Source organism: Argopecten irradians, chromosome 4 (genome assembly GCF_041381155.1).
Source record: "Argopecten irradians isolate NY chromosome 4, Ai_NY, whole genome shotgun sequence".
NCBI classification, from domain to species: Eukaryota; Metazoa; Mollusca; class Bivalvia; order Pectinida; family Pectinidae; genus Argopecten; species Argopecten irradians.
Genome location: NC_091137.1, coordinates 28,623,980 through 28,651,781, shown reverse-complemented (window position 1 = coordinate 28,651,781; position 27,802 = coordinate 28,623,980). Strand labels below are relative to the sequence as shown.

Below are 27,802 nucleotides of genomic sequence, written 5' to 3'. Positions count from 1 at the left end.
ACAGCTTGGTTATGGGTTGTTCTTCCCATACCACATAACCTGTCTTTAAATGTGCCGTACAGAACCCGGAGTACACTAGGTCACTGATTGTCGTCTCTATTACCAACATGTCATGGCTTTAATGATTACAGATACAGTTATAAGTTACCCATATGCGTGTTTGTTGTTGTCTACCTGTTAAAGTGTGTATCAAACCAACTGTTGACGTATATTAAATTGATAATATACAAGGACAGGTGTGTAATTATATTTCCGTTATCCAACTTAATTAGGCAATTATAAAATGGATTAGTTTTGAAAATTACCATTGGCCTAGGGTTTTAAATAGTATTTAACTTCAAACAAATTTAACAACACTGGTGGCTTTATTTTCCAAACTTGATATTTAGAATTGTGTATTATTGAGAGGCTATGTAACGTGCGATCTCAATGTGTGCCTAGTATTCCATGAGTAATATTAGTATAGTGGAATCGTGCGGTTTACTTATATAAAGACTATCACGAACAGTACAGATCAATATCAAAATGACAAAAATCTCGCACTATTGTAAGTCGTCACGTTTCGAGACACAGTAAATGGCCCTGTAGAAGATTTAAAGTTACACTGATATGTATGAATCAACGCATGTTCATTTACCACTGGGCTAATGTGATTATTTGATATCACCCCTAACGTCACCCGAGGCAGACCATGCGTGGCAATGATCGAAGAACCACAGTGGTTGTAGAGAATTGGGCCATAAGGACGGCTCTTTTTTATGTCACCGCTTTACCAACATACTATATTACATTATTTCGATTAATCTGACTGCGTATCCGACATGGCTGAGTTGTTTTGGTGTCATGCATTTCGGCTGTCCTAATGCGTTCTATACGATTATACTGAACTTTTAGTAATTAACTTTACTGGTCATAAGGCAGTGATTTTAACTCATCCTTTACACCGCCTTGAGTTGGCCTTGAGTCAGCATTTTTCCTTGCGTTGAAGGTGTTGGATCCTTTTCCTCTGCGAGTATAGTTCTTAAAAATTGTAATTTACGTTTCTGCTTAGTGCCTTTGCGACATGGATCAATAAGATAGCGCTATAAAAAGGGCATAAGTCCTATTATAAGGAGACACAACACGGACATACCGCAGCCTCCCAAAACATACGACATTCACAAATAGGAGGCAATATTGCCAAATACCTAAACTGTTCATAAGAGCTAATCTTTACCAATCAATAAGCTGATGAATCAACCAATGGTATTTACTTGAGGCAGAAGCGGCGGGGCCCAGTGTAGGTAAATAGGAATGACTCAGCTAATAGTTATAGAGTAACACATGGATTGTAATGAAGGTTGGACAGAACATCCGTATAGGAAAGAGAGAGTTTCTGTAATCGGGGGCAGGATGAGCGAAGTCCGATAGGGAAATTACTGGTAAATTTAAAGTCTGTGAGGAAGTAAACATATCGCTTGTATTCAAAACATCACTGGCACAACCTGATAATGAACCAGGTGAACGATACAGGACGTTGAGCCTCTTGCTCTATCCTTGATACCTATTTCATTTTAAATAACAAACAGAATCAAACGAGTAGGGTTTTGTTTTTACTTTTAAGCAGTGACACATTATTTTGTTCGAAAGCCGATTGGGCTCATTTTGGGTGAAGTTTTGTGTAATTACGCGAAATTATAATATTTTTTCTTCTACCAAAATGAGCCCAATCGGTTTTCGTATTGTTGTTTTTGGCGGGAAATTGTGTTGGGAAATCATTTAGCAACATCTCTGATTAGACGACACACATATATGATAATTTCGATGGTATACTCAAACAGTAAAGAAAACCGATATAATTGTTAAAGCATACGTTTTCTTACTATTGATAAAATTGAGGATGGCAGCAAACATTTGATCTGTCAGAATGAGGCCTGAGACATGTTGTTAAATCCTCTTTATCAAACAGATCATAGGCATAGCCTATAAAATGCTATTTACTAATCTGTGAAAATTGGAAACAGTTTTAACAGTTATTATAAAAGATGTAAATAGTCATAACTGGACATATATGCTGTCCCATTGGTCAATTAATACGTATTGACCATATTTAGCAATATTATCCGTGCTTGTTAAATGCACTTCCAGCCTTTAATGTCACCATGAACACCAGTGTTGTAATAGTCATTGACCACAGGAATGCGACAAACAAAAACCAATCAAATATCTTGGCGATTTCAGTCCACGAGTACATCAGGCACGCTCTTCTTTGCCCCTTGTTTACGCTAGACGTGTGGCCCATTGTAACAACATCATCTGTATTATACCGACAGCAACAATAGTCTTTCCAGCAAGCTCCTCTCGCGAAAAACCTCCGTGTTACCTTGTGTAGCCAGACCGGAACTGGTTTATCAGGGTCCTGTGAGTGAATTCGGATGATGAGGACAGTTAATCCTACCGCCAGTACTCCCATGATCAAAGTGTAGGCTAGGTACACGGCTGTGGAATTAGACATTACCATAAGATTCATTTGAAACGAACATTGCAATGTTCACCAAAATCATATGGTCTTTTGGAACATAGTATATATACTTTGCAACAAAATGAAAATAAAATTGATTATTTTGGTCCGACCAAACATTACATTTTTATCCGGCATGTATTTAGTCTACCAGTATTACTACAAAGTTACCTAGGTCAATATCAATGTAACAGAGTTACAGTTTATAGCGCCTTAATGTTTTTGGGTTCACAGAAAGGGCCAATGGAAAAAAGAAGACACTTACACAATATTGACACAGTATTTGACGTGTTAGGCATACTGTCCGCTATCAGGGTCAGGAGCACAGCCAGAGCCAGTAACACGGTCAAGGCGTACGACACCTTCTCGCCGGAGTCCACCGGAAGTACGAAGACGAGGATGATAAGGAATGAGGTAATGAGTACCGGAAGTATTATGTTTGCGACGTAGTACTCATAACGACGATTGAGGATGACTACAAACTTAAGGAGTGAGAAGTTTGTCGTTCTGTTGGCTATTGTCTCTTTGATCACCAATGGCTCGACTCTAGAACCCACATACTTCCATTCGCCGTTTTCACTGGAAAGATGAAGGTTGCAACATCTGTATGTGGAGAATGTGAGTATTCATCTGAAGACAATGTACATGTCGGTTGGTCAAAGACTAAAAGTGTGTGTCATAGAGGTTCTTGGTAAGGTAGCAATGCTGCTAATTTGAATGACCTTTTTATTCAAATACGGAATAATTAAATGGGTCAATATATTGACACTCCTGAATATAATAATTGCAAATAAATGCATTTATATGACAGGACAATTAATTAATTATGCAAGAAAAGTTCACGAACTGATATGAAAGGAAGAATGAAAAAAACAAAAAACGGAATTTACTTCTCAATAATCAAACAAAATCATATCAAGCAGGTTTGTTTTTAAAACTTTGTATGTTACAAAACAAAATATATACGCAATATCGTTTGTGTCGACGTAGTTTCGCAGATGAAAAAGTTCCAGTTCGTCTTTGGAATGGGACCAGCTGGTGACGTCGATGGCACACTCTTGTGTATCAAATGGATAATAGGTGGTGTCTATAGAACAGGAGGTAACAAAGATCTGGGGCATCTCCCAGTCCACCTTCCCGGTATAGGACACACGGAACAACAGGTTATCGTCCTGTAGGATCGATACGTCATCAACCCTAAAACAAAAGATTTACCATGGTAAATACGTGAAAATATAAACAAATGCAGCATAATCAAGAGCAAAACACAACAAAACACACGGAATTTAATATCTGTTTTACTTACGCATTATCAATCATAAGTTCAGGTTTCCAAATTTCGCTATCCGTAGCATAGATGTGGTCTACGTCATCGTAATTTGTTTTGGTCCAGCTCAGTCGTTGGTCATTCCATTCCTAGATAAATAAAAAAAATGCATCTGTATCTTAACTAAAAGCATTTTCGTAAGAAGTTAATTATTGAACATAATGATAGAAAACACAAAGAATACACTGTGGTTTATACGTATAATTACTTACCACTGTAAACCACCCGGTCACACTCAGGCTCTGGTCAATCATTTCCTAAAAATAAATAAATAAAATATTCCAACTGGTTTTTCGTTGATTCTAACATATGAAGTAGAATGTAAAGGTTGTCTGCTTGGTTGGTTGGTTATGCTTAACAATGCTTGACTTGCCTGTATTCAATGTATTCCATGCAATGTTTGATGATAGTTTTTGGGAACTATTTATGTTTAGTGTGTCTCCTTGCAGTGGGTTTGGTAGACAATGGTGCCTATTTTAAAGAACTAGCTCTCTGGAACATATTGAAAAAAACCACCAAACACTACAACACAGCATTATGTGAGCATCTGGTACCTTTCAGGGGTCCTTCTTACATATCTTTTAAAAGCTATTTTATATTTTTGCTGTGTTGTCCGTATCAGTAACATTACAGACTAACTTACCAGCTGGTTGACGGAGAGAAGATTTAAGCCTATCTTCACAGACATGTTAGTGACAGGTCTAATAAGCCTGTGGTATGTAGTCTCATCAAAGACTTGAGTCCGGACATGTAGCTCTGCTTCATAGGACCAGCATACCACGACTGTCACTAAGATGATATAATACAACTTTTACATAATACAGAGTTACCTCCCTTGTAGGTAGGTATCTATTGTGACGTCATTAATTTGTGGGCGAAATTCACGTCAGGTTTTTTTCTAAAAAATATTACGTTACACTCGCAATCAATTTCTGTCCGCAAGGATAGACAACTAATATGCAAATACAGAATAGCCAAGAGGTAAAATTAACTTCTCCAAAATAGGATATTTTTAAAGTCAAAGAAAATTGAGATGTATGTCTATTAAAATGGTAACAAATTGCATAATTCGCTTATTCATAGCTTCAGAATTTTACGTCGGGTTAAATAATGGATACATTTTGATACAATGATGTATGTAATTTTATGTATATTACCTTAAACTGATATTTTAAGATTGTTAATTATTGTCTAAAAAACATTAACAGATAACCACATATGATGTTTTCGTATACAAACGTAAGTAACATAAATCCTTTTCTTTTTCCTTTATATTTACCTTTTTAACCTCGAAATTCGCTGCCCTCAATAACAGTTTTAGAGGTGATGTATGCTATTGATGCATCCTTTGTTTACACTTTGAAACGGATAATAACGATCTGCAGTAAGGTCAGCCAACAGGCCAGTTACCACTTACCATGACCAATCCTTTAGCTTAGAAATATGATTTCGTGTTAATTTCCATTGCTGTATGCCAATATGTGGGTGTTCCAAACATATTAGTTTCCATTAATGAAAACAGAAAATAGAATAAGGCCTACAAAGGGAAAATTTGGCAATACTGTACACGGAGTCGTAGCATATTCTGCTCTAACAAGCTGGGATCAATGCACATCAGGTAATTTATGTAAAAAGGAAATATGTTGACGTATACTCATTCAATTTGTACATTGTTGTCACTTCTTCGATATAGATTGTACAGGTTGGAAAAGAAGTAGAATGTCAAAATATTTCTACAATATTTGCAAGAATTTTTATGATCAATCAACTATCTTTAAATTTTCCAGATGTGAAAAAGATCCAAAATGATAATGATAATACTTAAAACATTGTATAAAATATACAAAATGCATCAATATAAGATTATATCAGAATATGACAGTTTTTTGGTATCAATTCAATGAATTTAGAAGGCAAATGTAGAGACTTGTCGCTTATCACGTTTGATACTGACCATGCATTAACAAGAAGAGCAGACGTTCAAGAATGGTGTTCGCTGTAGGAATACACATGATCCGTTGATACACAATTCAGAAGATTTCCAATGATTCCAATTCTGTAATACTGTAAAAATATCAATTAGAATTATTCTGTATTTGCATATTACAGTTATCTGCTCTTGTGGGTATTGATTGTGACGTCATGTGCTTGCGAGGGTAACGTCATAGTTTTCGGTCGGAGAAAAAGACGTGAATTGCGCATGCGCTCACACAATAATGACGCAACAATCGATACCTACCTGCAGTGGAGTTACCACTGTAATATGCAAGCACGTCATAGGAAATATAATATAAATCATGCACGACACGGGAAGAGCGAAGCTCTACTTGCTTTTTTTTCATGTAAAAGACATAATTTAGAAATAAAAGGACTTACTTTGACACTGTCAATAACTTCCGTCTCCATATAAAAATTGCTGTTTAGATGAGTTTATGCCACCAGACACTTGTTTTGTATGTGTTTTAAATAGCGTAATTGTGAAATTATTCGCTATGTAGCATTTTTCATGTGTTTTATATGTGATATGCAGTATAAAATCATCACGTGGCGAAAAGTCTTAAAAATGCTTTATTTATCCACAAGTAAGATATCCAGTTATAAACTTGTACTTTGATCTTTCAATTGTGCAAATAAAATATATAAATTGACCTGGGAAACATGGTATGCAATAATCCTTAGACAAAATGCATAGCAGTAATGCTTGTTTTCTTATACACGATCGAGTTTGTAGGGGAAAAGCTAGCAGCAATAACCTAAAAACCATAATAAATCTATGTAATACATATTTGCCCCGTTAACGGCTGCTCCAATTAGGGATCATCATTACGCTAATGTAATTGTGTAATATCCTTTGTTGTCTGTCGTAGTTTAATACGTGCGAACCAGACATGACATGATGGTTTCTTTCGAGATAATTTTGCTACGTATGCAAATAATTCTTCGAAATAAAACATCATTATTATTCAAAGTGTTTTTGTGTAACTTAAGCCCACATCAATTTTCACTTGTAAAAAGTCTTTAAATGATTTATTTAGGATAGTGCATAACGGTATATTAGTAGTGTTATAAGTTGTATTACATGGTGTTACATGGGTAACATTTAGCATGGTTCATTATGAAGGCATTGTTTTGGACTCCAAGTAGTATGTTTAAGACAAATTGATGCTTCTCTAGTACACACGAACATAACAAAAATGAATCACATACGCTAGGTATGAAACCACCTTTTGGACAAAAATTCCATCTCAACGGTGCCTGTTTTCTGAAGCTGCACTAGACTGTACCAAGCGTGGATTTAGAGTTTTACACGAATTAAAATGAAGAGGGGATATTTATACTTTCTGTCCTTTCAAATTTCTCTCAAAGAAAATTCTTCCCTGACGCCTTCCTGAGGATATTTTAAGTTGACCGCCTAGCTTTGAAAGGTTCATGAATCTGGCCTTTAGTAGAGTTAATCAACGTCTAAAACAAGTGTACTTTTTACTCCTGCTTGAATTTTAACATGTGACAGGACAATGAGAAAAAAAGAAGTTCGGATCAAAGGTTAAAATCTCGAACAATCAAAAGGCCGGAAGGTGTTATCCGACTATTGGAACATCAATATATTTATCCAACATCCAGCACATTCATACCATAGCCTGTGTGTAGAATAACACGACGCATTGTAGAAGAAATGAAATTACCTTTCCTAAATGATTTGATTTGATGTTAAGCAGAATATCTCCGAACGAACCTTATTTACTAAAAAATCTTAAATAATTAGGAGGATTCCATGATTCTAATCATGACCAGCATGATAATATATAGATATCCTAACTATTCGTAAAATATTGAATAATGTATATCGGGAAGGTCTGAATAGGATGTATCCAGTGCATCTAAAAGATCACAAAACTTGATCTACAAACTGACACAACATATAATAAGACGGATTTTTATCTAATCTCGACGAGACGGATAAACTTTCACAACTTTTTTTAACAGTTTGTAGTCTCTATACAAAATGTTTATCGTATGCAAGATCTCCAGTTCTGTATCCCGTTTTCTGATTACCAATCTAGATTATGAAAATACACTATTGTTTGAATAACTAGCTTTCCTGCACGATCGTGACAGCATGCACAGAAAGATGTGACACTTTATAATGTACTTGATATAATAAATATGTTCGGAATTTGATAACCTGTTCATAATAGTTTGAAGATTGTGAAGAATAAACTGTTCTTTTTTATTGAAAATTGTGATACAGTAAAACGCGTATATGACGAACTCGCTTACAACGAATTCAGTATTGTAAGTAGTTATTTTCGCTTCGCCAAGGTTCATATAAGATGTCTGTAATACATATAAAACGAACTATATTTATAACGAAATGATTTTGTTGCCCCCAGCAGCGGTGGTTTACAACCGTGCCTGACTGTATCATGAAGCTCGTTAATTATGATTCAGTATAGGTATGTGGCGTCTCGATATTTAACAGAATTTTTCATCTTTCTTTCTCATCCTGTTCTTAGGTCGATTGTGATATTTTATATAGAAATGTTTATTGATAAATATTGTGATATAACAGAACTAATAAAAATTATTTGTAAGTATTGTCTATCTATCTCAACATCAAACATTCCATTTGCATTTGATAACCATAAAAGCTATACATATAATTGAAGACACGTGTAAATACTTTTAGTCAAAATTATTCGCAGAAGCTAATAAAATACACAAAAACAATGTTCTTGTGATAATGCCATATTTGCTTTTTATTTGTCTTTGTATAGCAATTCGACGTATGTACGGAACGGTATATATGTACGTAGCTGATAGATATCTTAGTTAACATGATATTCAATAAATTGATGGTTGAAAAGTTATTTTGTTATTATCTGACATTACAAAATGAACGTTATTTGAAGAATGTCATTATAAATGTTGTGCACACAATGCAGTGTATGCCTTCTGCACTTCTTAAGTTTTTAATTTAAGAGAAGCCTTCATCTATACGAGACGAACACACTAGTTGTATAATGTTTACTAGCTATAGCCTCGGTGTGTTATATGTTTAGAAGGTGATGGTATCTATGAACCATTTGGCCTATATCGTTAGTTAGTTACTTATAGCGGGTACATTTCGGATGTGTATTTTCGCTATATTCGTTGTTACCCTAAAATCCGCGAAATTAAAATACCGGCGAAACATTTTGAATTTTACTACTATTATGTTCAAGTGTTAATATTGCACATAGAGGAATCGGTGTAGCGCGGAATAAAAACCCCGAAATAAAAAAACAAATATGTCCCATTAACGAACCTGCAACATATGCACTCCACCTATTAAAGTGCCACACAGTACTTGTTACTAGTATAGGTTTTGATGGCTGACAAATAATGGGATACTTCTGCTGACTGAAGCTACAACACGATGATAGCCGTTTTTGTGTTCTAATAAAGCTGAAGAGATTCTACATACATGTTCATTGTTTTCATTTACATTGACTAATGAGTTGGTGTTAGAAGAAGCTAATTAATATGCATACTTTTGACGTGACATGAATATATTATAGTATGACGAAGTGGACCTCTTTTAGACGGACGTCCAAGATTGTTTAGTCTTTTACCAATAGCGTTAGTACTGTATTAAAACATCGAAACATAATATAATAAAAGAAATGGACAACTACATTGTATCATCCTGTATTTTGAGAGAATGAAATCATATTTTTTCTGTAAGCAAACTAGAAAAGAACATGTTAAGTAATAGGTTTTTCTATGACGCCTTATAACAAATTATAGTTATTAAATTCACTGGGTATTTCTACGAAAAGAAAACTCGATATTACTTGCATATATACTTGTTTGGAAAAAAAGCACCCCAACATTACGCCACACCGCTTTTGTAAAAGCAGAGCAATTTGCCAACATGATAAGTTCCGTTTAGCACTTCGTCATACTATAATATATTAATGCCACGTTAAAAGTATGCCTATAAATTGGGTTCTTCTAACACCAACTCATTAGTCAATGTAAATGAAAACAATAGTATGAAGAATCCCTTCAGCTTTATTAGAACACAAAAACGTCTACCATCGTGTTGTAGCTTCAGTCAGCAGAACACCCCATTATTTGTCTGCCATTCTGGAATACCAGACCTATTTCCGCGAAAAGACACTTCGCCCCAAAATGACATGTTTGATTACCTACACATTCCGGTCTCCTTTTACACGAGAGATTTTTGTGTCATGCTGTAACGTAAAACAGCGTGACACATTTTCATTTGGAGAGATTTTTGTGTCATTATTTTTTGTACAAAATATCTGACACATTTACTTTACTTGAGATTTTTGTGTCATACTGTTTACTGTACAAATTATCGCTACACATTTATTTTACTAGATATTTTTGTGCCATAGTATTGCTGTAAAACAGCGTGACACATTTACTTTACTATATATTTGTGTCAAGCTGCTATCGGCCATCGTAGTTTTGTTTCAACGACTAACGACTAAAGTTCTGTTTGCCTGCATATCAACTTATAAACGCCCAACTTGGAAGCTCGCACAGCAAGAGAAAAGGCTGCTAAATGAGAACCGGATGTCAGTCTATAAATACAATCATAAAGTTTGTTTTGATATGCATACATCATTTCGCTCATAAGTCAGCTATATTTATATTAGATTTGACAGGTTACATGTTGCAGATGATGAAATATAAATATCTAAGCATACATCCACATGTAGATGATTTTATATACGATATCGCATCCATGAGATTGGCCATCAGTCTCTAGAATATTAAAATAATCACTAACATTTTGTCTCTGCGACATGTATGATTCTAGGTTTCAAACTAGAGAAGAGATAATCTGGTGTCAGAACTTTGCTGGGAAAATCTTAAAAGGTTATAGTGGCAAGTCTACCATTGTATTAGAAATACAAAATTTTGTGATATTTTCATGACTAAGCAATACTTCGATCTACTTTTCAAAAACAAAAGAATAAGAAGCAAAAAATATTTTTTTCTGCTATATTCAACCACGATGAGACAAGATTATTCATATGAGTTATATTCATATTTCACTATTGACATACGCAAACGATTCTACCTCATCGAATTCAAGGTACAACAACCAGATTATATGATGTAGGTCAAGAAATTATTTAAAGGGACAATTTACTCAGGCTAATTCTTTTACATAACCAAGAAGCAAAATATAGCATAAATGTATTGTTCTACATTTCTTATGAAACATATAACGTAAACATTGATAAATTCCACGACATTGTTAAGTATTTTAATTAATATCGTTGAAATATCAAATCGTTGATCAATACGATTAAGCAGGTACAATATGGACGATGTCCCCATACCCGAGCCAAAGTAACGCACGTTAAACAAATAAACTACATAACCACTGAGAAGGTGATGAAATAATTTTTAGGCAAGACAATTCACCTAATAAGGTAAACACACTAATGTCAGAGCGATTTGAGCAGTTCTAGACAAAAGTTGCATTACTCTACGAGCAAGGGACAGGGTTCGGCATACAAGAAGTTCGACCACAATGTGTAATGGCGGACAGCGAGCGAGTTTGAACACCTACACACATGTCACAACCACGGACTTTTCATGCATATCACAGTAAAACCGACTGGTCTAATTTCCATTAGAACTGGGTTTTTTTCCGATATATGTACAAACTTTAATGTTCTCTTAGACTGAATTGTCCCTTTAATGCATTAACGTACATGTAATTAAGGTTTTTAATCTGTTTAAAACATCATAAAGTATCTCTTTAAGTAAATTAAAAGAATATAATGTTAATACATACCAAACGGTTCCTATAAGCCGGTAAACACGTCTCTGAATAATGATATCTCTTGTTGTAATGTCGTACAATGCATGACAGGAGGAACAGGGAACCCGTGACAACCCAAGTGTTACATAGTGAGTCTTTTTTTCTCTCCCTCTTCTTATAAGGAAACTACTTTATGTAGGTTATAACGGTATTAAATGCAAATTCTTATAGACACTCTTATTTCCTTGATTTTAAAGATGCAATAAAACGGAGAGTAACGATTATTTTACCATGCGCTTTTTCCCATGTACTCAATGTTATAGTGCATGTTAATATATCCCATCGGAAAAAAAATCTTCAATACCTTCTATATTACTGCACTTTCGGTTTACTCTAATTTGTTAGACTGGTGTCATTGATGAAGTATAAAACGCTTACACTTCTGGATCATCTTGTTCTAATGGTCATCTCCTCGTAGCGTTAAATTCCTAGTTTAAATGAAAAAGTTGTTCTGTATTTCTGTGAATTATAGCTGAAATAGTATATTTTTTCTAAACTTTACACGAATCTATACCTGTTAATTTGATCATTGGGGCTTAATTTTACTTCCATCATATTTCCCGTAATTTCACTGAATTTACGTTGAATGTAACATGCTATATATTTTAATGTATTCATCCATATAAGTAAACTCAATCATATAATGCATTAATTCAGGCTCTGCTTTCTATTTCCTTCCCAAATTCTAATGCGACTATTCATGCACCACGCGATACCCGATAACGTTTGTGCGTGACTAGCATCTCCAGTGGTGATGGAATTAATTCCCATTGTAAAAACAATCAAGTTCATTGAGTGAATATCTCTATCTAAGCATAAAAAGAAAAGAAAAAATAAAGAAAAACAAATTAGTTAGATGTATGTAAATATGTCTATTTTGATTCCAGAAGAATGCATGGTGTAACATATCGCAGTGAAAGACGTGTTATGCCCCAAATCAAGGTCAACTTAATGATTAAGAATAAATTAAGTCAGTCTTGGTGATTATCCAGACGAGTCGTTACGTTATTTTGAAACTCCCATGTACGCCTTGACTTTTATAGCAGCTCAATGGTTTGATACTATTATTCCATGTCAACTCTGGCTCTAACCTGTAGTCCTCAAAAAGAGCTCCAGTTTTCAAAGAAGCCTGTTTGATATTTGGTAATGTTAAACCAAGTAGGTCATAGCTATGTCGATACCACCTGTGCCTTTAGGTAGAATATATTGTACGGAATGGTTCAAAGGTTAGATAAAGGGAGATCAGAAGTTAAACGTGCCTTTTGACACACAAACGGATACACTTTCTTCCTATTTTTTTCCTAAGACTATAAACATATCTTACAGGTGATATACTATTTACAGGGGTGCCTTTATGTCGAAACCAAGGGTCGTTTGCTAACAAGGTAGTTCAAGCGGGAAATAAAACAACACAGACACCTGTGGAGAGATTGGAGTGTACACATACATAACTCGGATATATTGCAATTAATGCAGGAATGTTTCGTATAAAAATAATGCACAAAACATCAGAAATAACAATGGAGAAGTATGGCGACTGCACTGTAGATCTAACGGTTAAAAATACAATAGAGAGTCAAGGTGAGGCCTAGTGTTTATACATGTATATCAAGTAACTTTTATATCCTTCTCTGATGTTACTTTTTGCTGACTTAAAGCAATGCTTTATTCAGTGAAACAGAGGTTGCCAGGCTACAATATAACAACTGTTATATAGAATTTGTTTCGTTTGATGAAACGTGCCACAACTACATAATGAAAAGCAAAGACACTTGCAATGTAACACGCACACACATCTGTTTCGACAACCATTGGTTGAATAAAGGGAATAGAATAGCGTTACGTCACAAGATCATTACGATTCATTTGCGTACAACCTGTCATCGGAACTTGTTCATATTGTTATATGCATTTACTTAGTTAGAATGACATTTTCATATACATGTACTTGTACTCTATTTAGGTCTTGATAACAGTTAGGATAATCAGTTTCATGAAATAAACCATTTGACATCTTTTATGAAATCGCCGACTGTCTATCCATTTCTACCGGTTTTGGTCGAACTACATGGAAACGAATGTCAATTTTCCTAAAAGTATGTTGTTCAACATCAAAATCGATACGCTACAAACATAACAATTAAAGTATTTTAGCAATATATAATTAAATAAGGGGGAAAAACGATTACTTGATTTAATTAAATGTAATTTGGTCAAACGATCGGCCGTAAACGAAAACTCGTCGCCGATCATACATCGATAAACCAAAGTAACGTTACAAAAAAAATCAAATGAGAATACTTTATTGCTTGAAGAAGAAAACTAACGGGGATGAGAAAAACAATAATCTAGAATACACCTATAGTTATAACCAAAGCTTTTAACAACGGTAATTAAACTGATGGCTGAAAAATATCCTGGATTTCTTTCAAGCGCTTTAACCCATTTATTTATAGTGCCATTAAAATGCTTCCTGTTACCGGTGAAAAAAGCCAAAGCGTGTCCAATTTACAAAACAAAATGGAATGCAGTTCCGGAAACTTGAGACCGATTAAACTGACATAAATGTCATAAAATATTTATTTATATATTATTTACTAAATATAAACTACTGTGCAACCTTGTTTTTGATGCATATTATGAATGGACAAAAATGTAATTTGTATCGTTAGAAATTAGAATGGATAACACATAGCATCACTAATTTATGAAAATACATTTGGGAATGCTTCAAGCGTATCATCGCTGTCAACAACTCAAACAGAGCTATACTGTATCTGTATGGTTTTGTTATCATCGTGAAATCACAACAAATATATTTATATTTCATACTAGTTTATTGACATTCGTGATAAAATATATACAAACCTTTGCATTATATGCAATAATGAGAAATCATCCAAAATATAAAAACCATACAATAGACAGGATGTGTTATAAGATATATCTGATATTACAGTTACTAAATAGTTGGTGGTAACGCGTCTTGCACACGTGTCAGAATCATTGTGGGATGGTTATAAAAGCTTGAATGGGTGGTTTATTTCAATTTTTATTCTGAGTGAGATCCAAATCCTTAGGTCATATTAGTTGATGTTTGATGATGACAAGGAGGGGGAGAGTAGGAGGTTGAGTGTTTTGTTGTATAATATCGTCAAGCGTGAACCATATTAGTTTGATTAAAGGGAAATGAATATGTTATTTATAATAGGAAATGAGTGATTCTTGAATCCTGATTGTGTCTAATAGCTTATAAAGATATTAAATCGTTCTTTTTTGAAAAACTATTTCTACAAATATCATCATTTATTAACTTTTGTAAGTCCCAAACTAAACGTATGATTATTGTGATTTGATGAATACTAAAGCACTTAACTACTTGGATTAGCAGATCTTACGTTTCAGCATACAATAAATTCAAATGAATGTTATGCAATTATCGCCAATAAAACAAATATAGCTGTGACCAATCTAGTTTTTATGAATGAATTTACCATTTAGTTACCTTAATATTTCACTGTCAAGTGTACATTTCAATGAAATATGTATTTACGTCTGGTTAGTAAATTTCACTTCATAACCGAAACACCGAGTACATTATTCGTTAACATTGAAACCAACTGATAGCTATATTTGTATTTAAGCAGAAAAAATACGTAAGTATATGCGGTTTATTTTCATAAACAGAGAATGACCATGATAATGACGGTGGCAAACACTATTATTGCAGTATTAGCAAAGAACGCGACCCAATCGAGGGCGTTCGCAACATCTGCCCAGGTTGGAATACTTCCAGCTTCGGTGTCTGGCTGGACAGCAGCACTGCCTGTGGACAACGACTTCAACTCTCCGTCTCCGTTAGAATTGATATGCTGCACCTCCTTATCACTTTGATAAACATTCGTTCGAACTAGAAAGCCAACATGTTTCCATAAAATCTTTGCCCAGTTTGGTCGTTCTTCATTCTGGTTCTTCAGATAGAGACGAAGAATAACAACTGAACAAGCCACGCAGAATACGGATACACACAGCGTCAGAGCAAGATAAAAAGCTGTGGAAACAAACAAACAAAAAATATTGAAATAGTATGAAAGTCATACATTGTGGAAGATAAAGTTCAACGATATTATGAAAAAACCGTCTTAGTAAGAAAGTTATTAAAATGTAAATCAAAATAAATATTCTACGAGGGTCGGAAAAAGCTATCGTGGTGTGTATTGAATTTTACAATTACTTCAGTAAGATTATATTTTTAAAATGATATATAAGGATTCTACTACATGTAGTATATCCAAGACACAAATGATAAAACACGAGTCAAAACTAAATATTTACATTTCAGCCAAAATATAGGAGAATTATAGACATACTTACATAACACAGAGACGTGCAATGATGTATGAGGCATGATATCTGCTATCATGGTCAATAGAACAGCTAGAGCCAGTAGGATAGTCAGAGCGTAGCCAATCTTCTCCCCAGAGTCGTTAGGGATCATAAAAACCAGTGCATTTAGAACAGCAGTCAATGTTACCGGCAGTATAATGTTGGTCACATAAAATGCCCTCTTCCTCTCAAGTTGAATTGAGAATCTCAGCATTGCATATCTCGCCTGACCTGATGACGTTTGTTCCACTATGACGTCACGGTCGACTTTAGAACCCAGGTAGTTCCATTCACCATTAGGACTGCAAAACAGTAATACATTCATGATGACGTAGTGTACAATTTCATGTAGTTACACGATGTCTTTATTTAAGTCTTAATAAATGCATATATGATTCATCAAACCCTTGACATTAAAGGATATTTAAAAAATGTTACTTCGTTTACCTAAGTAGCCTAGCGTTGACCTCTGGCATCAGATGCATGAGGTCCAGTTCATCAATTGTGTATGCCCAGCTAGTCAGCTCCAGTACGCAAGTCTGGGTGTCGAACGGAAATGACGTCACATCTACATTACAAGTGGTATGGAAGATACGGGGATAGTCTAAACTGACCATCCCACTATGGCGGACGCGCAGGAAGAGGTTCTCATCATAGAGGACGGATACGTCTTCAACTCTGAAATACATAAACAATGATATTGTTGTGAGCACATTTATGTTCACCACTTTATCGAAGTATGTTCAGCAATACCTACAAATATAGATAATTATGTGGCATAGAAAATAAATTTTGAATATATGAATGTAAACTTTTGAATTTAAAACGCTACTCCCCCTTAACCCTTGAGTGGAAAACTGAGGGTTGGGGCCCAAAAAGGGCAAATTTTCTAAATGTTAGCTTTAAAATCAGACTCCCCCTTCATCTTTGCATGGATTTCATCCATAATTGGTGTGGAACATCATTTGGAAAGAACAATCATATTTTATTAAATAAATCATCCTGGTCCGACCCCTAGGGGCTGAGGGGTTGGACCCAAAATGTAAATTTTCTAATCCTACTCCTCCCTCATCCTAGGATGGATTTCATCCATATTTGGTGTGAAAAATCATTGGGAAAGGAAAATCATTTTTTTGATATAAATGAACCTGGTCCGACCCCTAGGGGCTGAGAGGTGGGGTCCCAAAAGGAGAAAATTTCTTAATTTAAGCTATAAGCCTACTCCTCCTTCATCCTTTGATGAATGGCAACCAAATTTGGTTTGAAACATTTTGTGGAAGGGGTTATCATATTTTATAAAAATGAGCCTGCTCCGACCCCTAGGGGCTGAGGGTAGGGGCCCTTAAAGGGGGAATTTTTTTTAAATTTAGTTTTAAAATCATACTCCTCCTTCATCATTGAATGGATTTCATCCAAATGGTGCGAAAAATTATTGGGAAAGGACAATCATATTTTATATAAAAGAGGTTGGTCCGACTCCTAGGGGCAGAGGGGCAGGGCCCTAAAAGGGGAAATTTTCTTTATTATTCAAGCTTTAAAATCGTACCCTTCCTTCATCCTTAGATGGATTTCATCCATATTTGGTGTGAAACATAATTGGGGAAGAACAATCATGTTTTGTATAAATGAGTCTGCTCAGACCCCTAGGGGCTGAGGGGTGGGGCCCCAAATAGGCAAATTTTCTTAATTTAAGCTTTAAAGTCCTAATTCTCTTTAACTATTGTGTGATTTCATCCATATTTGGTGTGAAACATCATTTGCAAAGGACAATCGTATTTTATACAAATGAGCCTGTTCCGACCCCTAGGGGCTGAGGAGTGGGGCCCCAAAATGGGAAATTGTTCTTAATTTTGGCTTAAAAATTCATTCCTCCTTAACCCTTGATTGGATTAAATCAATATTTTGTGTAAAACATTATTGAGAAAGGACAATCATATTTTATTTGGACGAGTTAGGTCTGACCCCTGGGGACAGAGGGATTGGGGCTCAGAAGGGGAAACTTTGATGAAATTTGGCTTTAAAATCCTACTCCTCCTCAACCCTTGAGTGGATTCCATCCATATTTGGCGTAAAACATCATTAGGGAAGTACAATCATATTTTATATAAAGATTTTCCAAGATGGCCGCTGGCCCACTTCCTGTTTTCAGGTTTTGGTCTCCGATCTCAATGAAAATTGGTCTATAAGGGATTTAAGGGATGCAGAACAATATGCAAACATTTTCGTAAAGATTTTGGTATTCTAAGATGGCCTTGGCCCACCTCCTGTTTTCAGATTTCGGTCTTCGGTCTCAATGAAAATTGGTCTATAGGGGTTTCAAGAGATTGTTAACAACATGTAAAGTTTTTGGTATTTCAAGATGGCCGCTGGCCAACTTCCCGTTTTCAGTTTTCAGTCTCCGATCTCAATTGAAATTGGTCAATAGGGGTTTTATATACCTATTTCTGAAATTTACATATTCAATATGAAGGAGTTCCTTGTATTGTTCATTTTAATCGTTAACCACTACTTTATACTGTGACTTTGTTGTTTTGTACCATAAGTCAGATGACGGTTAAGACCCGTGGGCCTCTTGTATCATACATGAGCAGTTATATTTACCCTACCCTCCCCCGTTCCCTGTGTTAAATGCCTTAGGATTAAATGCCTACTTTAAACATAATACGTCCGTTATCATCACTATGTTTTATGTATCAGTATTTGCATATTACAACCTTACACTGTTTTGTAAAGCAGTGAATCAGTCTATACAGTGATAGAAATGTGTGAGTTTATTTCTCTATACTTTATCTTCAGTCATTGTTGGCCACTAGATCCACAAAATAATGTGAATGTGAGATTTTCACGATTTTTTCAACCAGATTTTCATTCATTAGAGACTTTCCTTTCATCTTCTATATCACTTTTCTATGAATGATATCTCTGCAATCATTAACAACAGTTAAGCAGTAAACATTATCTTAAAGATATTAATTGTATATATAACGCAGTATAACGGTGCTCGGAATGAAAGAATTGAACAAGACGAAAAATGTACAATTCCGTTTTATCAGTCGTTGTCAGAGTGATGAGGATATCATACATTTTTCATCTCCAGATTTCTTTCAGTCAGAGTTTGTGGTATACCTTTATCGGTATAATTTTTTTCTGTTATTAGGTGTCTTGGTTTTACAAACCTTTTCTTAGATAAATAATCTGAGAAAGTTTGTGATACCATAAAACGCAAAGATACTCTATGTTCCTGTTAGCGAAGATAGAGTAATAAAATGAAACAAAACCATACACCGTTGATAATGTACAGGTTCTTTTTTTTAATTTCAAATTATTTCAAGTAAACAACATATTAGCCATCTAAATCACCTTGGCTCTGACGTGGGCATTTTAACAGATAGATGTTTAGCGTGTGTCGAAAAAGGCTACCTTTTGTGTCAGGGCAGGGTACGTGTAACTAGGGCTAACCAAAATAAATGATTAACCTTATATTTTAGAATCTGGACTTCAAGCCTCAACAAAAGTGGATTTTCATGATGTCATCTTCACGTCTTAGCATATGCCGTCCAATACTATTTAATCAAAAATAGCATGTTTCTATATCAAATGAACGTGCAAGATACAGAATGATGTGCAAATGAGTTGCAACATGCACAATTAGTATGCATTAATGGCGACGCCGCATCAAACTAAAGTAACCAAACCCAATCTTCGTATGATGAAATGCATCATCCATGTTCTATTTAGACAAAAGTCATTACGCTATCTGGTTAATCTAATTGGTGTATGTTTCAAACACTAAGATAGCCCTGGAATATCGAGGATGGTATGTTTCAAACACTAAGATAACTAGATTAACACCATCGACAATATTCCTATTTATGTAATGGTCAATGTTAATGCCGAATGCATTAACTAAGTAGGGCTGCGTCGTTTGGCGGAAGGCCAGGTTTACAAACCATTCACTTAAACTTCCATTCTATAATTCATGTTATGGTTCATATCTAGTGTTTCCATAACATTTAAAAAGAATTATTCTTTTTGGAAGAATTTTAAACAGATGATGTTTTCCTTACAGCCGTTATTGCTATGAGAGCGTCAAGCAATGATACACAAATACATTCTACCAAGTCAATAGCATCAACTATACATTACAACACCTACACCTGCAAAAGCGGAGAACATTGATGTTATATTTCTGATTTAAGTTTTAGGCTACATATGTACCTTCATCCATAATCAATCATTTGTTTTGATAACAGGTTACCTAAAGCTAGCAATTAGATGTTATATACATACGAGTTGTCGACGAAAAGTTCTGGAATCCAGATTTCACCAAAAGTAGAATAAACATGATCAGCGTCATATTTCTTGCCAGGTGTCCATGACAGGCGCTCGTCCTCCCATTCCTGTAGTTAAACAATTTGTATAGTTTATTGAAAATGGAAACCAAATAAATATGGTAAATAAAACATATGGTTTGAAGGGGAGTGGTTAAGTTGTATGGTATTATGTCGCTAGCACTCCAGTTTCCTTCACTTTTGCGATGGTAAGAGACCAACGTACGGGGTCACGAAATGCTGAACTTTAGTCGAAAAGGTGTTTTTTAATCAGTCTGGACATCGTAAAATTTTGGCATCTTTTAATGACTTTTAGTTTTATATGCGGTATGAGTTTCTTTTTTGATTGACTTCTATGAGCCTGTTCGTAATTTACTTTCATTACTAGGGAAATGGGTCTAATAGCTTATAACATACGTAGAAAACTTACCACTGTCAGCCAACCAGTCACTGAGAACTGCTGGGCAGCGTTGTCCTGAAACAAAACCAAATATTACCTGTCAAGTTTATTGGCTTTGTTCATCGACAAATCATTGACTGTAAAACGTCAATAAGAATGCATCACTGTATTGACAGTACATTAACAAAATGTTATTTCTGAATGCTATTATTAATGCATTCATTCACACTAGCCCTGTGTAACCCCTCTTGACCTACTTATTCTCCAATGACCTAATAACTTTTACACTCGTCGACTCTTGACCTGTCTAGCCCCTCCCCCTCTTCGCGACCTATTTACTCTCCGATGACTTAACAGTTTTCTTCTGGCTATATAATCATTTTACAATTGGTTTTACTAAGCCAACTTATGACCTTGCCAGTTCACCTTGACTTATTTATCCGCCATTATAATTATCTTTTTGTCTCTTAGATTACTATTAATACTACATAGCCCTCAATTTTGACCTACTTATTATCAGGAGACATTAACAAATTATTTCTTCTGACTGATTAGGTATGTTATTGACCTCACTAAGCCTACAAATGACCTTACCAGTCCGTTGATGGTGAGGATACTGAGGCCAGCCTTGGCCTGTACTGTGGCGTTAGGCCGGACAAGGTAGTGGTAGGTGTCGGCCTCTATGAAATCCTGCCTCACGGCCATCTCTCCGTTTGATGACCATCCTGACACAACATGGCAGCCTACAATGATGATTTAAGTATCAACTTTGAAAAATTTAAGTTACATAATGAATGAAATAAAAGAAATTGAATGATATGTATATGTCCTCTTTTTCGGATATTGCTATCCATTATTGTCTCACAATAATCTGTATAATATTTAGCTCCAAGTGAAAATACTTCCGTTGTTACTATCTGATCATCATTTAACGTTGCATGTCGGTCCGCATTTAAGTTTCATATCCTTTATATTTCAGTCAGTTTAAAAGATCTCATTTCGAATCTTCAATAGTTTCAGTTCCTCAGTGTCTTACCATTTTCCTTTGGCATTTTTGCTGAAGGATACTGAATATGATATATTATTTATGTCTTACAACAAAGCCCTTTCTCTCCCTCACAAAGTTCGGTGAGATTGCACTGTAGAAGGTGACATATTATTTGTAAATTGCAAAATACCAACAGTTAAGGTCATTTAAGGACGATATTCTGTGTAGTCAATACATCGTGTGTGTTTCGGGACACTGTATGTTCGTGTCGTGTTTCCTTGTAACCGATTTATAGTGCTGTCTCACTGGAATATGCTGCCTAAGACCCCAAACAGAAGACACCACATGTAGATAATGATTCAAACAACGTGTGCATTATAAATAAGAAACTGAGTTGTTTACGTTTCATTAAATACTTTACTGTCGTCAGGCGTAATATGGTTCCAATACAGAATAAAACATGTGTATAATAGGAACTATAGGTTCATGCTCAAATTCTCTGAAAAATTATTTACTAAAAATTAAACCGAAAATCTTATGTTTAGTTCCTCTGTATTCTGTCATATTCCACGTACATCAGTAGAAAACAAAGTCCGTCTGCTGCAGTGAAGCGATAATAATTATAACATTTTACGCATGCATGTACGCATATAATTTATTGAAATAACTGCCAAAAACTAAACACTAAATTTTGCATGAAATCAGTATTTTGAATAGAAAAATAAAAATAGTTATTGACAACGGCCTATTCAAGTAAAAAATTGTTCAATTGGAGAGGGAAACGGTGCTGAGTTTGAAACCATTAAAATATAAAACGAAGCAAATTTACATAAAATGCGTTATTTCATTAATATGATAATTAACATGTATCTCAATAGAAGAGAAATCGATGGGAACTGGTTAATTTAAAACTGACTTACCTGATAAAATTAAAGCACAAAAGACATATACAGGATCCATATTGCCCTTTCTCCTATCTCTACACAGTTACGTTTTCTATTCGACATGCGCGCACTAGATACCAACTCTCGTGGCTATCGACAAGTCTGCTCCTTCATCATCCGTAGACATCACGATACACCTGTACGATGTCATAGAATACCACACAGTGATGCACCGTAACCACTTCAAAGGGTACAGATTCAGCCCCATCCAACTCTTTAATAAAACAACATTAGCGACTAATTTGACTACATAATCTTATTTCGTCACTACTTTCTTCTGCGTCGTTAAAATAAATATGAAAATTAGAATCATTTCCGAGAGATTTTGTTAGTTGAGCATTATACAAGGTATAAAATTGTGTAAATGAACGTTGAGATGAGCAATAGTACTCGGAGCTATTTCTAAATAAACCTACAATGTACGTGCATTATGTAAAAAGCTAAACAAATACTATGTTCCGTCTTTGCATTTTTATATTTCATTTTTAGTGTACATTCATATAATAACGAGTATGGAAATGTATTTTAAAAGAAAGTATCGATAATACCCTAAGTTAAAGTAGCAAGATAGAAAACAAATACTTTAAGAGAAAAAGACAATTGTGAATTTAATAACAAATCATAACCCACTCCCCTTAAAAAGTTACAAAATCCATAAACTTGAGTATGGATATGTTCTAATTAACTCAACCCAAAAAAGTGCCAATGGAGACATAAGGAATAAGAACGTCGTAAGGTCCCAATTTAGTTGCCTTTTAATATTATTATATGAATTATTTAATATTACATTTCTGCAAAATACAGATAATATACTAAACGGGATATGATAATGTTGATTATCACTCTTTCTAGGGCACAAAGTATGATTGGTGTAACGGAAATGATCAGAGACACTTGACAGTTGTGGATTTAATGACAAATCATATCCCACTTCCCTTAAAAAGTTATAAATATCCATAAACTCAAACTAGAGCATGGATGTCCTAATAAATTAACACAGTTTTTGTTAACAGTATGGTGCTCAATTTTATAACAAAAACGAAGAAGACCGCCTTATATCACTACGGCCCAATAGTCCGAAGGCCCGTTAATACGAATGCCCATTAGTCCGAAGGCCCAATAGTCCGAAGGCCCTATAGTTCGAAAACCGATAATATAATTGGAATTTACATGTAAACAGTTCTCGAAATGAAACGAACGTTTCAAACAAAACAATCATCTTCAAGCTTGTATGTTTGTAAGATAATTCATAGAACGTATGCTTGTGAGTTATCTTATAAAACATAAACTATAAACTTTTTTATTATTAATATTTTTCTTTTGATGTATTTTTGACCTTGCAATGCCCCATGAAGAAATAGAACTTGCCGCTCATAGAAATTGTCATATCAGCAGTGCTGAAAGATGATTTCGTGAAAATACAACTGTACGTTAATTATAATTACTATATACAATGCAATATTTACTTATTTCGGACTAACGGGCCTCAGGACTAAAGGTCCTTCGGACTATTGGACCTTCGGACTAACGGGCCTTCGGACTATTAGGCCGTAGGGATATATAAGGGTCACCAAAACGAACTTTGGAAAAAGTCCTTATCTGCCAACTTCGCTAGCGAATTTGTGATATGCATACATATGTAAAGATGAAAAGTGAGCAGGTATTTAAAAACTTTCGTTGATATTGACGACGCCATATCAGTCTAAATTGTAATATAAAGAACAAGTCGGGGACACACACGTGCACCAGACCATCATCACAGCGGCGAGCGCTCAAAACCAAAACTGAGGCAATGCCAAAGAAGACGTAAGACAGAAGAGCTCTCTGTCAACAGAGCAAACGACAATAACAATAAAGATCTGATACCATAATCAATGGAAACAAGTAATCCCCCACGATCTAATGTGTAGACTAGTTTTTTTCATTACTAAGTCATAACAATATCGTTTGACGCTTGGATGATCATAAAAGACAACAAATATAATTTGGGAACTTATATTTCCTCTTCTTCCAATATTATGCTAGGTTTACACTATGTTCCCGGCGGCCACGGCAGCCCCGTTTCGGGCCACCGTGGACAAAATGTGGTGACCGCGAGACAACTTGAGACAACGCAGAAGGACGTGATAGACAAACGTGAGCGGTCGTGATTACCGTGGATGCCGTGCCAGATTTTTAAACTGTCAAAAAATTTGCCACGGCAGTCACGGTACAGATGGTAAACGCCACCGGACGTCATAAAACGGGATTGACGTAACAAAACGTAACAATGCGTGCGAGGCCGTAACAAAACTTCCAGACGGTCCGTGGTGGAACGGGCAGCAAGCACGTTTCACGGAATCTAACGGTGATTTCAAGTTTTGTGACGTTCTGTTGCGTTTTTTTTCCACGTTTTATCACGGTTGATGCAGATTGGCTGCACGTTTTGTGCCGTTTTGTCAAGGTTTGTCAAGGTTTTGACGGCAAGCCAAGGTGGATGATAACCGTTTCGATACGTTCTGTCAAGGCACATCACGGCTTGTAGCGATTGAAAGCCCGACGTGATACGGCGTGTTACGTCTTATTACTTTTTTGTTTGTTTGTTTGTTTGTTTGATTTATTTACGTCCTATTAACAGCTATGGTCATGTAAGGACGGCCTCCCATGTATGCGGTGTGTTGCGTGTCTGTTGTGCGAGGTGAGTGTACTGGGAGACTGCGGTATGTTCGTGTTGTGTCTTCTGGTATAGTGGAACTTTTGCCCTTTTTATAGTGCTATATCACTGAAGCATGCCGCCGAAGACACCAAGCAACACACTCCACCCGGTCACATTATACTGACAACGGGCGAACCAGTCGTCCCACTCCCTGTATGCTGAACGCTAAGCAGGAGCAGAAACTACCACTTTTATAGACTTTGGTGTGTCTCGGCCAGGGGACAGAACCCAGAGCCTTCCTCACAGGGGCAAACGCTCAACTCAAGGCCAAAAGTGAGGCAGTGCCAAGGAAGGCATTAGGAAAGATAAAGTCAGTTAGGAAGAAGAGAAAAGATAAGATCCTAAATTTAGTCGCCTTTTACGATCATGCAATAGGGGCAGCAGGTACAATTCTAACGCCCTACCTGCAGGGCCATACGTCTTATTACGGTCTTACGTCTTATTACGGTCTTACGTTGCAACCAATATCTGATGAAGTATCATTGCCTGGCCTGGTACATATTTGCTACTTCATGGATTATTTGTATTATTAAATAGAAATAGTCATTATCAAACACATTAAAACCATCAAATTATACAAAAGCTATTATTGCAAAAGACAGATTAAGTGATTAGCCATTACAGAAAAAAATGGCGTAAAAATACTTAGCTATAATAATTATATATATTCATACCAAATATAATTTGTAATTAAAATGTGTTTGAAATGAAATTTTCGGCAATAAATATTGTTTCATTTGCTTCAAAAAAATCCCGGTCATCAGACTTTCATCCCTAGTAAGCCTTGGCGGACCGTGAAAAACGTATCGGAGCTTGATCAAAACGTGTAAAACGTAGCAGACCTCATCAGATCGTAACAGGCCTAGTGAGAACGTAGTGGTATCCTTGATAGACCGTGCTAAAGCCGTAGTGTACCTTTAACCTTCCGGAACAGCACTTTCCCGTATATCCACGGTCCATGACGTAATCCGTAAAAGACCGTGGCAAAACTTCACAAGACCTAGCTCAACTTGAATACAGAGACAAAAATAGCCAAAATTCCACGGCGCACCACGTTTCGGGCAAACGGGGCTACCGTGATCGCCGGGAACATAGTGTAAACCTAGCATTACCTGGCCGAGACACACAGCAGTCAATCGCGACGACATCTCGGGAGTAATTTCCGTCAACCATCGTGTTAATTATAAAGATTACCGGAATTTTTTTCCGAGCGGATCCGATTGACACAGCAGTCTGCTCATGCATAACGCTCGTAAAAGGCGCCTAAATTTAGGATCTTATCTTTTCTCTTCTTCCTGCTGACTTTATCTAAATTCCTAATGCCTCCCTTAGCACCACCTCACTTTTGGCATTGAGTTTCCCTGTGAGGAAGGCTCTGGGTTCTGTCCCCTGGCCGAGACACACCAAAGTCTAAAAAAATTGGTAGTTTCTGCTCCTGCTTAGCGCTCAGCATACCGGGAATAGGACGACTGGTTCGCCCGTTGTCAGTGATATGTGACCGGGCGGGGTTTGTTGTTTGTTGCCTTCGGCGGCACGCTTCAGTGATATAAAAAGGGCAACAGTTCCACTATACAAGAAGACACTACATGAATATACCACAGTCTCCCAAAACCCGCACCTCGCACAGCATACATGCAACACACAACATACATGGGAGGCCGTCCTTACATGACCATAGCTGTTAATAGGACGTTAAATAATCAAACAAACATACAAATAAGTAAAGCATAACACTCATTATAAAGGAGGTGGGGAGACTGGTTTGCCCGTTATAATTTGACTGGTAGTGTGTGCTTGCTTACAATCTAATTCCTTCGGTGACACGCGTGTTTGTTTGATTAATCAACGTCCAATTAACAGCAAGGGTCATGTAAGGACGGTCTCCCGAGTATGCAGTGTACCTGCTGTCCCTATCGCATGATCATAAAAGGCGACTAAATTTAGGATATTATCTTTTCTCTTTATCCTAACGTTCCCTTGACACCGCCTCAGGGACAGAACCCAGAGCCTTTCTCACAGGGGCGATCGCTCAACTGAAGGCCAAAAGTGAGGCGGTGTCAAGGGAGACGGCAGGAAAAAGACAGCAAGTTAGGAAGAAAGAAAATATAAGATCCTAAATTTGGTCGCCTTTTACGATCAATGCAATAGGGGCAGCAAGTGCAATTCTAACGCCCTACCTGTAGCACTATCAAAAGGGCAAGCGTTCCTCTAGATCTGTAACACGGAGACAAAACACAAATATGCCGCAATCTCCCAAAACACACAATTCACATATACAACACACCACATATATGGGATGACCCCGGTTGTTAATAGACGATTAATTTAATCAAACAAATCGTCCTTTTATGTATTTATGGTTGAATTTGCTCAATATCTTAC

The 27,802-nt window shown here is 36.0% G+C and overlaps 1 protein-coding gene across 1 annotated transcript; it reads right to left on the bottom strand.

Moving 5' to 3' along the window:
* Nucleotides 1-1,591: 1,591 nt before the first annotated feature.
* On the bottom strand, nt 1,592-24,191 carry LOC138322010 (uncharacterized). The gene is made up of 14 exons (XM_069266070.1): nt 22,702-24,191; nt 21,388-21,536; nt 20,824-20,868; nt 20,353-20,462; nt 16,510-16,740; nt 16,051-16,364; nt 15,362-15,727; nt 6,067-6,083; nt 4,471-4,635; nt 4,040-4,084; nt 3,807-3,916; nt 3,467-3,697; nt 2,766-3,079; nt 1,592-2,478 (listed from the first exon to the last, which is right to left on the bottom strand). Exons 1-14 carry the CDS (start codon nt 22,739-22,741, stop codon nt 2,099-2,101), a joined length of 2,517 nt encoding a protein of 838 aa, XP_069122171.1. The 5' UTR covers nt 22,742-24,191; the 3' UTR covers nt 1,592-2,098.
* Between the last annotated feature and the right edge of the window lie 3,611 nt (nt 24,192-27,802).